General features: G+C 42.9%; 1 protein-coding gene across 7 annotated transcripts in view; it reads left to right on the top strand.

The window, feature by feature from the left end:
* Window positions 1-12,820, top strand: part of LOC132391152 (copper-transporting ATPase 2-like) — a 98,122-nt gene that overhangs the window by 50,011 nt on the left and 35,291 nt on the right. For all 7 annotated transcript variants that reach the window (XM_059963988.1, XM_059963991.1, XM_059963989.1 and 4 more), the window contains one exon: window positions 9,345-9,472. In XM_059963988.1, coding sequence (XP_059819971.1) covers window positions 9,345-9,472 — 128 coding nt within the window. The remainder of the gene's footprint in view (window positions 1-9,344; window positions 9,473-12,820) is intronic.

Here is a 12,820-nt window from a genome sequence, read left to right as displayed (position 1 = left end):
TTCCTGCGCATCCCTTTCGGTGTCACGAATGGTGTCTCTGTCTTCCAGAGGGAAATGGACCGGATGGTGGACCAGTACCAACTGCAGGCCACATTTCCCTATCTGGATAACATCACCATCTGTGGTCATGACAGGCCAGATCACGACGCCAACCTCCAACGGTTTCTCCAAGTGGCCGCAGCTCTGAACCTTACTTATAACAGGGACAAGTGTGTTTTTGGTACCACCCGCCTTGCTATACTTGGGTATGTCGTGGAAAACGGGGTTATTGGGCCTGATCCCGAACGTATGCGCCCCCTGTTAGAGCTTCCTCTTCCCACCACTCTCAAGGCCCTCAGACGGTGCCTGGGGTTTTTTTCCTATTACGCCCAATGGGTCCCCCATTACGCAGACAAGGCTCGCCCCCTGGTCAAGTCTACCTCGTTTCCCCTCTCTGCTGAGGCCTGCGCGGCCTTCAACTGCATTAAAGCGGACATTGCCAAAGCTACGATGCATGCAGTGGACGAGACCGCTCCCTTCCAAGTGGAGTGTGATGCCTCCGATTTCGCTCTGGCTGCTACCCTTAATCAGGAAGGCAGACCAGTAGCATTCTTTTCTCGCACCCTCCAAGGCTCTGAAATTCGGCACTCCGCGGTGGAGAAAGAAGCCCAGGCCATAGTGGAGGCTGTTAGGCACTGGAGGCACTATCTTGCTGGCAAAAGATTCACTGTGCTGACCGACCAGCGCTCGGTTGCGTTCCTGTTCAGCAACCAACAGCGGGGCAAGATCAAAAATGATAAGATTTTGCGGTGGAGGATAGAACTCTCCACCTACACCTATGATATCCTGTACCGGCCTGGCAGACTCAATGAGCCCCCTGATGCCCTATCCCGGGGAACATGTGCTAGCACACAGCTCGACCAGCTGTACGCCCTTCATGCACAACTTTGCCATCCGGGGGTCACCCGATTTTACCATTTTGTGAAAGCTCGGAACCTGCCGTACTCCCTGGAGGACATCAGGACGATGACCAGGGACTGCCAAATTTGTGCCGAGTGCAAACCGCACTTCTACTGTCCTGACACGGCACAACTTGTCAAGGCCACCCGCCCTTTTGAACGCCTGAGTGTTGACTTTAAGGGCCCCCTTCCCTCCACTGATCGCAATGTCTATTTTCTCAGTGTTATTGACGAGTTCTCACGGTTCCCCTTTGCCATCCCCTGCCCCGACACCACTGCCACGTCCGTCATAAAAGCCCTGCGCCAGCTCTTCACTCTGTTCGGGTATCCCTGCTATATCCACAGTGATAGAGGGTCCTCCTTTATGAGTGAGGAGCTGCGCCAGTACTTGCTAGCTAGGGGCATTGCTACCAGTCGGACCACGAGTTATAATCCCCGGGGTAATGGCCAGGTAGAGCGGGAGAATGCCACAGTGTGGAAGGCCACACTTTTAGCCCTTAAGTCCAAAGGGTTGCCGGTCTCTCGATGGCAGGAGGTCCTCCCTGAGGCACTGCACTCTATCCGCTCTCTGTTATGTACGTCCACCAATGCCACCCCTCACGAACGCCTATTCTCTTTTCCCAGGAAGTCTGTCACTGGGACCACCCTACCAGTTTGGCTGACGTCCCCGGGGCCAGTGCTGCTCCGGAAACATGTGAGGAGCAATAAATACTCCCCGCTGGTGGAGAGGGTTCACCTTCTCCATGCGAACCCCCAGTATGCTTACGTGGTCTTACCTGATGGGCGGGAGGACACGGTCTCCATCCGCGACCTGGCACCCGCAGGTGCAGCAGACCACTACCCTGAAGGCTCTCCGGTAACTGTGAACCCTGCACCAGAGGTGACACCGTACTCACCAGGCCCTACACAGACTCCTCACGACACTTGTATACCGGGCGTTTCGTACGCATTTATACCAGGCGCCTCGCACATGCATGAGGGATCACCGGCGCCTAGTGGGCAAGAACACGCGCAACCCCCGTCCCCTGTGCAATCGCCAATGTTGCCGGCACCTATGCGGTCACAGCCGGTGCTACGTAGATCGCAGCGACAGATTCGACCGCCTGATCGGCTTGACTTGTAAGAACCTTCGCTACATGAGGACTTTTTCAAACGAAGGGGGGGTGAATGTGGTGAACTATGTGCCTGTCGGGACACGCCCCTGCTGACTGCTCCTGTGGCTCCTCCCACAGGCCCCTGTATAAAGGAGACCTGCGGCCTGAAGATCGGCCTCAGTCTCCAGGACCTTGTATGATAGACACTCACTCCTGGTTCCTTCTTCCAGTCAATAAAAGCCGATATCTCGCCTACGTCTCAGTGTGAGTTATTGATGGTGCATCAGTTGTTGCACAAATAGATTGATAAAACAGCTATTTTCAGCAAGTATCAAAATAGATGGCTGCGCAACCAAAATAGATCGTAATTGAATAGATTAGGACAAAATTGTCACCAAGTGGGGGCAGGGGTGCTGGGAGAGGACCCACAAGCAGGACACAAACACTTCTTTTTAAGGTTCAATAAAACAGCGTTTATTACTCGCTACACAGAGAACCGGGAAATCAAAGAGGAACACGAACCTCGGACTAGGGACATGGACATGGACTGCTGCAGACCTTGGACTTGGAAACTGGAAACTTAGATAGCCGCGGCCATGATTTAGACACTGGGAACATGGACCGTCGCAGAACTTCGACTTGGACATTGGGAACTTGGATTGTCGCGGCCATGACTGGGACCGCCAAGGACCTTTGACTTGGAGATGGGGAACATGGATCGTTGCGGACCTTGGACCTGGAGACTAGGACCTTGATTCGCCGCAGCCAGAACGTGGACACCATTGATCGCCGCAGTCAGAATGTGGACACCATTGATCACTGCAGCCAGAATGTGGACACCATTGATCACTGCAGCCAGAATGTGGACATTCAAACATAGGACAGGAACGTCGAGCCAGGACTCTTCGAGGGATAGACATGGGCACTGGGCATGAACATCGAATCAGGACTCCGCCTTCAACTCAGGCACCGAACCGGGACTCTTCTTTGAGGGATAGACACGGACACTGGGCATGAACATCAGTCAGGACTCCACCTTCAACTCATCCCTGGCAGTTTGACCTTGCCCGGACCCACTCTGGCGAAGGAAGGCGAATTGTCGGCACTCCGATACAGGCTAGATAACTCTGGCTTGTGATAGCGACGGCGACTTGCTAATACTTCATAACACTCTCGCCCCGAACGCCTAAAGCCAGAGGCTTATAAGCTGCTGGTTCGGGTCAAGAGTGTTACCTTAATTGCCAAGCTCAAGGGACACGTGAAACAAAATTAGAAGGGAACAAGGAGTCAATAGTCCGGATCATAACGCAACCTAACTAAATTTAAAGGGGAACTGATCTGGACCATGATAAAAATAGATTGCAACCAACATCACTACAGTTGTTTCTCCTTTTTCAGTAGCAACACAGCAATTCCCAATCCTAATTTCCATCTGATATTCGAAGCCAAAACTTTTCTTTCAGAAAAGAGGAAGTTCTGACCCCATTAACTGAGCACTAAAAATTCCCAGTTCTTTGTCTTGAAATGTAACAATTTTTAAACTCCAGAATATCCTGCTGACTATGCCAAAATTGTTGGATTCTGGAGTTTTAATCCAAACTTCTTTAGAAGTCAGTAATGAGGCGTAAAACCTGTTGTTTCGTAATCATTTTATTAAAAGTTGATCGAACAAAGGGGACAGGAATAGAACAGAGACAGGGAGTCTTACTACTTGAAAAAGAGAGGATCTGAAGATTGTGCCTAGCATATAACAGCTACATGTATACCCATGGAGATAAGAAAGATTCCACTCTAATCTATAGATAATAATCTAATTAGGAAGTATTTAGTCAATACTGCAGTAAAAAGTTAACCAATTTGAAAGACACTTTAATGCCAAGCTTTCTGGGCTTTCCAGTGGTTGTACTTTACACTAGAGGCATATTAAATTTTTATGCATATAAAGATGACCTATAATACAAGCAGATAATTAATTGTTAAACTGCAAAGAAAATGACAATTAAACAGTTGAATCCATCAGAGTATATAGGAAAAACAGGTATATTCTGCAATTTGAAATTTGAACTAGATATTCAATAGGATTATAATTCTTGGTTGTAATTTCCACTAGTAACTTCAGATGATTTTTTTTTGAAATATGAGAATTACTATCCCTATTGCCTGGGGGTATAAAATGCAAAACATTCAAAAAATTGAAAACAATAAATAAACTGCTTTGCTTAATGCTGACTTTTCAAACAAAGCCTCTATACAGATGACCTCTCGTTCTAGTCTCACCCAACCTTTCTCTCCACTTTGTATACCTCTGTCAAATATCCCCTATTCTCCTATGTCAAGGGAAAGAAGTCGCAACCTATTGAACCTTGCCCAATAACTCAGGTCCTCAAGTCCTGGCAGCATCTGCTGTGTACCATTTCAATCTTAGTATTATCTTTCCTGTAGATTAATACTGAAATAGTCCAAATTTGGCCTCATCAACATCTTATATAATTTCAACATAACATTCCAACCTCTGTGCTCAATATTCTGATTTATGAAGGTCATGTGTCAAAGACTCTCTTTACCTACCTGTGATGCCTTTATTCTATCACATTCTTCTCCATCCTACCATTCACTATGTAAGACATACCCTGATTTGTCCTCTCAAAGTAGAACCTCTTGATCATCTTACATGCTGGACTTTGCATAAGTCTTCCTTATGTCCATGTAGACAACATCCACTGCATTTCCTTCATCAACTTTCCTAGTAGCATCCTTGAAAAATTCTGTAAAATTGGTTAGACCATAAGACCATAGGTATAGGAGCAGCATTAGGCTATTTGGTCAATCGACTCTAATCTGCCATTTCATCGGGGCTGATCTATTTCTGACTCAGCCCCTAATCTCCTGTCTTTTCCCCATAACCCTTCATGCCCTTATTTATTAAGAACCTATCAACTTCTGCCTTAAATATACCCAGTGATTTGGGCTCCACGGCTGTCTTTTGCAATGAATTCCACAGATTCTCCACTCTCTGGCTAAGGAAATTTCTCCTCATCCTCCATTCTACATGAATGTTCCTTTGGTCTGAGGTTGTGCCCTCATGTTTTAGACTTTCCCACTATAGGAAACATCCTCTCCACATCCACTGTATCAAGGTCTTTCATCATTCTGAATTCCTGTGGGTAGAGGCTCAGATCCATTAATCAGTGATCATATGTCAAATCTTTCATATCCAGAATCATTCTCGTGAACCTCCTTTAAAACCCCATCCACTGTCAGTAGATGTTTCTTAGATAAGGGGCCTAAAGCTGCCCATAATACTCGAGAAGTGAGGCCTTAGCAGTTCTTTATAAAGCCTCAAATTAATAATACTCTAGTCCTCTCAAAATGAATGCTAACATTGCATTTGTCTTCCTCACCACCAACTCAACCTGAAAATCAACCTTTAAGGAATTCTGCACGAGAACTCCAAAATCCCTTTACCCTCGATTTTTGAATTTTCTCTCCATTTAGAACATAGTGTACACTATTACTTCTTCTACAAAAGTGCATTTGCACTTCCTGACACTGTATTCCTTCTGCCATATCTTTGCCCATTCTCCAAATCAGTTTGAGTCCTTCTATAGCCTCTCTACTTCTCAATACTAACTGCCCCTCCTGCTAGCTTCATATTGTCTTCAAACTTTGCATTAAAGCTACCAATTCCAAGACCCAAATCATTGACATATAATATAAAAAGAATTAATCCCAACATAGACCCCTGTGGAATACCACTTGTCATTGGCAGCCAACCAGAAAAGGCTCCCTTTATTTCCAATCTTTGCCTTCTGCCAATCAACCACTGTTTTATCCATGCTAGAATCTTCCCTGTTATGGGCTCATAACTTGTTAAGGAGTTTCTTGTGTGGCACCTTGTCAAAGCCTTCTGAAAATTCAAGTACACAACACCCACTGATTCTCCTTTGTCTATCATGTTGTTACTTCTTCAAAGAATTCCAACAGATTTATCACACAAAATTTTCCCATGTTGACTTTGGCCTACTTTATCATCTGCCTCCAAGTACCCCAAAACTACATCCTTAACAATCAACTCCAACATCTTGCCAACCACTGAGGTTACACCAACTGGCCTATAATTCCCTTTCTTCTGCCTGTCTCCCTTCTTGAGTGGAGTGACATATTCAGATTTCTATTCTTCAGGAACCATGCCAGAATTTAGAGATCCTTGAAAGATCAATACTAATGTCTCCACAATTTCTCCAGCCCCCTCTTTCAGAACCTCAGGCTGTAGACCATAGGATCCAGATGATTTATCTGCCTTCAGACCTAGACATGACCTACCACACACAAAGTTGTGGTGACTATCCCGAAGCAGTCCTTGTCTATCCAAATTGTCTATCCGGTTCCTTAGAGTATCATTACTGATGTCAGGCTCACCAGCCTATAATTTTCCTGCATATTCTTAGAGCCGTTCGTGAACAATGGAACATTAGCTATCCGCTAGTACACCTGCACCTCACCTGTGTCTAAGAATATTTTAAGTATCTCTGCTAGGGTCCCTGCACTAGCCTCCAAAAGGTTCTGAGGGAACACCTTGTTAGGCCCTGGGGATTTACCCACCCTAATTTGCCTGAAAACAGCAATCACCTCCTCCTTAGTAATCTGTATACAGTCCTTGACCTCACTACTATTTTGGCTCAGTTCTGCAGCCTTTGGACCATTTCCTCAGTAAATACAGATACAAAAAATCCATTTAGTATTCCCCCACCACCCCCCCAGCATCTCTTTTGGCTCCATGCATAGCTGACCGCATTGATCTTCAAATGGAGCAATGTTGTACCTTGCTATCCTTTTGCTCTTAGTATTCCTATAGAAACCCTTCATCTTGACTACCATTGCAAACTCATGCCTTCTTTGAGCCTTCATAATTTCCCAATTGTGTTTTTTTGTATTTCTTGTACTCCTCAAGCACCCATTTGCTCCTTGCTTCCTATATCTGTTATACACCTCCTTTATTTAGCCAGCGCTTGAATATCCCCAAAAAGCCTGAAGTGTTTCTCCATCTGATATACAGTCAATCAATCACATAAAACTAGTTTATGTTTTTAAACTTATTTGGCAGGGAGATGGGAACCAGAATGCAGGGGCTCAGGGTAGGACAGATGATTTATAAAGCAAAGCAAAGGTAGCATGCAGTCAGACGGTTGGGAAGGGCAGGTAGATGATAGGACAAGATTGCAGCCAGTAGGGTGAGTATGAGTCATTAAGGATGCAGAATCAAAATGGGTAGCAAATACAGTACTCAAAGTGTTATATCTCAATGCAGGAGTATAAAAAATAAGGTGGATGATCTTGTTGCATTATTGCAGATTGTCGGGTATGATGTTGTGTCCATGGCTGTAGGATGGTGTAGTTGGGAGCTGAATGTTCACGGTTACACACTGTATCAGAGGAATTGGAAGGTAGGCAGAAGGTATGGCTTAGCTCTGCTGATAAAGAATGGCATCAATCATTAGAAAGAGGTGACGTCAGATGGAAAGATGTTGAATCCGTGTAGGTTGAGTTAAGAAACTGCAAGGGTAAAAAGACCCTGACGGCAGTGCCTCCGAACAGTAGCTAGGATGTGGACTACAGAATACAATGGACAAATAGAAAAGGCATGTCAGAAGGGCAATGTTATGATAGTCATGGGAGAATTTAACATGCAGATAAGTTGGGAAAATTAGCTTGGTAATTGATCTCGAGAGAGTGAATATGCTTAATGCCGACGAGGTGGCATTTTAGAGTAGTTTGTCATTAAGTCTACTAGGGGATCAGCTATACTGAATTGGGTGTTATGTAATGAACCAGAAGCAATTAGGGAGCTTAAGTTCAAGAACCCCTTGGGAGGCAATGATCACAGTATGATTGAGTTCAATTTGAAATTTGATAGGGAGAAAGTATAGTCTGACCTAGCAGTATTTCAGTGGAGTAAAGGAAGTTACAGTGGTATGAGAGAGGAGTTGGCCAAAGTAAATTGGAAGGAGATGCTGGCAGGGATGACAGCAGGGCAGCAGTGGTGTGTTTTCTGGGGAAAATGAGGAATGTGCAGAATTGACTTCACTGCACTCTTTAAGGAGGAGGAAAGCAGTAGAAAGGTAATTATAGAGTGGTTAGCCCGACCTCAGTGGTTGGGAAGATGTAGGAGTCAATTTTTTAAGGATGAAGTTGTCATAGGACAAGATAGGACAAAGTCAGCATGGTATCCTTAAGGGAAAATCTTGCCTGACGAACCTGTTGGAGTTCTTTGACAAGATTACATGTAGGATAAGTGGATGCAGTGGATGTTGTAAATTTGAATTTTCAGAAGGCTTTTGACAAGGTACCACACATGAAGCTGCTTACCAAGTTAAGAGCCCATGATATTACAGGAAAGTTACTGCTATGGTTGGAACATTGGCTGATTGGTAGCAGGCAGCCAGTGGGAATAAAAGGATCCTTTTCTGATTGGCTGCCAGTGAGTAGTTGTGTTCCACAGGAGTCAGTGCTGGGATTACTTCTTTTTATGCTGTATATCAATGATTTAGATGTTGAAATAGATGGCTTTGTTGCCAAGTTTGCAGATGATATGGAGATTGGTGGAGGGGCAGGTAATGTTGAGGAAACAGCTAGGCTGCAGAAGGACAGGGACAGATGAGGAGAATGGACAAGAAATGGCAAATGAAATAGAATGTTGGAAAATGCAGTGTTGGGGGATTTCATTGAAACCTTTTGAATGTTGAAAGGCCTAGACAGAATAGATGTGGAAAGGATGTTTCCCATGGTGGGGCAGTGTAGGACAAGAGGACACAGCCTCAGGATAGAGGGCCATCCATTTCAAACAAAGATGTGGAGAAATTTCTTTAGCCAGAGGGTGATGAATATGTGGAATTTGTAAGCACAGACAGCTGTGTAGGGCAGGTCATTGAGTGTATTTAAGGTGGAGATTGATAGATTCTTGATTGGCCATGCCATCAAAGGTTACGGGTTGAAGGCCGGGGAGTGGGACTGAGGAGGGGACAAAAGGATCAGCCATGATTAAAAGGCAGGGTAGACTCGATGGGCCAAATGACCTAATTCTGCTCTTAGGTCTTATGGTCATATATGCCTCTGTTTTTGAAGTCCAAGAAAGATTTCTATAGTAGGATTTACTTGTATTATGTTAATCATTTGTTTTATCCTGCAAGTCTTTTGAATTTGATAATGGTAGTGAAAAATTACATAGTTTATATCAGAAATTACAATTTTCTGAGAACATTTTGCAACTGCTATCTCCAAGCATAAATATTCTCCTTTATTTTGATTCTTTTAGTGAGGAGCAAGTAGCTGTGGATTTAGTCCAAAGAGGTGATATTATAAAGATTGTTCCCGGTGGCAAATTTCCTGTTGATGGAAAAGTATTGGAAGGTTCCTCTATGGCAGACGAATCTCTCATTACTGGTATGTTTTATTTTTTTTTAATTCACTGGGCTTACAATGTTTCTTTCTGAGTCTTCTAAAGATGTCATAATATTGACTGTCATAAAACAAATACCTAAAAAATTAAAAGCAATTTAGTGGGGATTTAAATTTTCAGAATCTAGGTTTTGCTGGCAAGGCCACCATTTGTTGCCCAGTCCTAGTAGTTTTTTGAGGAATTAGTACTGAGCTGCCTTATTATTTACTGTGGCCTCTCTGGTGAAGAAAATCCTAAAGAATTGTTGGGAAGAGACTTTCAGGATCTAGGGCAAGCAATAAAGAAGGAATGTCAATATATTTCCAAGTTAGAGTGGTGTCAGTTTTCATGCATATGCTGGTAGTAGAGATCATGGTACTGTTGGAGCAGTCCAGCAAATAGCGCTGGTACATTTTGTAGGTGTTTCATGTTATTGCCAACATGCCAGTAGTTGGGGTCAGTGGTACCAATTGCTGAGTTGGTATTGAGGGAGAGTACAAGGCACACCAGGACACCAGCCTTGCAGGATATTCAACTCGACTTTATTGATTACTCTCCTTGTACAGTCTGTGAATTCCTCACACGTGGGAGTCACTGAGAGGTGCAGGGACAACACTATTAACTACTACTACATCAATCAACAAGATCATTTTGTTCTGGATGGTGAGAGTTGTTGGATCTACAAGTGGATCATGCACCATGCTCATGCTTTATAAATAATGAAGGTATCAGTTTGTGACCTGCTATTGTAGCCGAAGAAGTGAAGGTTCTCTTCAATAGAGTCTACTACAGAATATTTATAGTATAAAACCCAGAGATGATAATACACTGAATATCTGTGTTTCAGCTGGTTAGGCTTTCTCTAGATCATATTTACCGCCATCTAAAACCTAAGGTCTAAACCTTGCTGCATGCAGCAATGGACTAGTTCATTTACTGAGGAGTTGTAAATGGATTTGAACATTGTGCAATTATCAGGAACGTACTTACTTATGACTTAATGATGGGAAGAAGTAGCTGAAGATTGTTGACCCTAGTACACTGACTTGAGATATCCCTACGACGATATCCTGAGGCTCAGGTGATTGATCTCTCACAACTCTAACCACCAGTCAAAACTTCTAGTATTTCAGGAATCATCTTCAATATAGAAAATAAAATGTTTTGTACTCATTTAAAAATGTTATACAATATCAAAAAATACCATAAAGAGGAGTAAGCAGTAAAAAAAAACTAAATCAAATCAATCTTACCTTTAAAATGTACCTAAGAGAATCAATGCAGTTTTAAAGACAAAGGGTGGTCACACCAAAAATTGATTTGATTTAGTTTTTTTACTGTTTACTGCTCTTTATGGTATTTTTTGATATTTAGAATTTTTGTCATTTCATTATATTTTACAGAATGTTTTCATGTGCCTAAGACTTCTGCACAATACTGTATAACATTTTAAAATGAGAGTACAAAACATTTTATTTTCTACAGTATCAATTAAAACCATCAATTCTCTTAGGTACACTCATGCAGTTTTATAAGACAATTGGCTGGTAGATGTTCCAAGCATCTTGGAGAACTTGCCTCAGTTTTTCTACAGACTTTGGCTGTCTCACTTGCTTCTGTCTTTCCAGGTAATCTTAGACAGCCTCGATGATGTTGAGATCAGGGCTCTGTGGAGGCAATGCCATCTGTTACAGAACTCCTTGTTCTTTTCACTTCCATAAAGATAGTTCTTTATGACTGTGGCCATGTGCTCATGGTCATTATCCTTTTGCAGAATGAAGTTGGTACTGATCAAGTGCCCCCATGATAGTATTGCCTGATGAATAACAATCCACTTATACTTCACAGCATTAAGGGTTCTATTATTTCTAACCAGATCACCAACTCCATTTGCAGAAAAGCAGCCTCAAACCTGCAGGGAACCTCCACTGTGCCTTACTGTTGGCTGCAGACATTCATTCATACAGTGCTCTACAGATAAACTGCCTCCTGTTTGAGTCAAATCTTTCAGATTTTCATTTGTCAGTCCTGAGTCCTTTCTGCCATTGTTCGGCACACCAGTCCTTGTGTTTTTGTGTGAAGGTGAGTCTCTTGGCTTTGTTTCCATTTTGGAGGAGTGGCTTTTTAGCAGCAATTTTTCCAAGATGCATACATTAGGATGCTCTTTATTAAAAGCAGCTTGACATCCAATACCATCATCCCCTCAAAACTAATGAAGATTCAAGACCTTGTGGAATTGGATCGTCGATTTCCTCACTTATCGTAGTTAATTCAGATTGGCAACAATATCTCCTCCACAATTTCTATCAGCACAGGTGAACCACAAGGTACTGTGCTTAGCCACCTGCTCTACTGGCTTTACACTTATCAGTGTGTGACTAAACACAGCTCTAATGCCATACAGGTTTCCCCCGCTGTCTGAAAGTAGAGCGTTACTATGAAACCTTTTGTAAGCTGAAATGTCGAAAGTGAAGAAGCAATTACCTTTAATTTATATGGGAAAAATTGTTGAGTGTTCACAGACCCAAAAAATAACCTACCAAATAACACATAAAACCTACAATAACACTAACATATAGTAAAAGCAGGAATTATATGATAAATGCACAGTGTATATAAAATTGAAATAATGTATGTACAGTGTAGTTTCACTTACCAGAAACGGGAAGATTTAGCCAAAACCAATTTATAGGAAAAAATTGGCATGTACACACATGCGCACACACCCGCCTGCACAAAGCTTCACAGTTATGGTAGTCTTTCTCGGGGTAAACACAAGTTTAAAGCAGGTGCCTTTTTCGTAAAAGTAAAAATCCTCTTCGAATTTCTTTCGGTTAGTGAAAACAGATACTAATGTAGGTCTTTCGTAAAAGCCAAGTGGCGTAAAATGAATTTTCGTAAAGCGGGGAACACCTGTATTCAAGTTTGTACGCTGGTTGAATGTTCAAGTTGGGGTGGTCTTGTATTGATTCTATTATGGTTATTGTTCTGTTATGGATTTATTGATTGCGCTAGCAAGAAAATGTATTTCAGAGTGGTATATGGTGACATATATGTGTTTTGATAATGTTTACTTTGAAATTTAAACGTTGACTTGTCCACACTGCAGAGGGGTGTATATAATTTCCAGTGGCTTCTGTGAGTTCGAAGCTGATAGCAGTGCTGGACTTCTATCAATTTAGAAAGAATGTCTTATCTGTTGCATTCAATATCCATGGCCAACCACTGCGTTTCTGGTTTTCAACTTTGCTCGTTTCTTTGTACTTCTTCAAAAGAGCTTGAACAGCGCATCTTGAAACTCCTGTCTGCTGCAAAATTTCTGCTAGGGAGAGACCTTGCAGATGCAAGTTGAC

The sequence above is a fragment of the Hypanus sabinus genome, chromosome 3, assembly GCF_030144855.1.
Source record: "Hypanus sabinus isolate sHypSab1 chromosome 3, sHypSab1.hap1, whole genome shotgun sequence".
NCBI lineage: Eukaryota > Metazoa > Chordata > Chondrichthyes > Myliobatiformes > Dasyatidae > Hypanus > Hypanus sabinus.
This window is presented reverse-complemented; position numbering and strand designations above follow the sequence as displayed.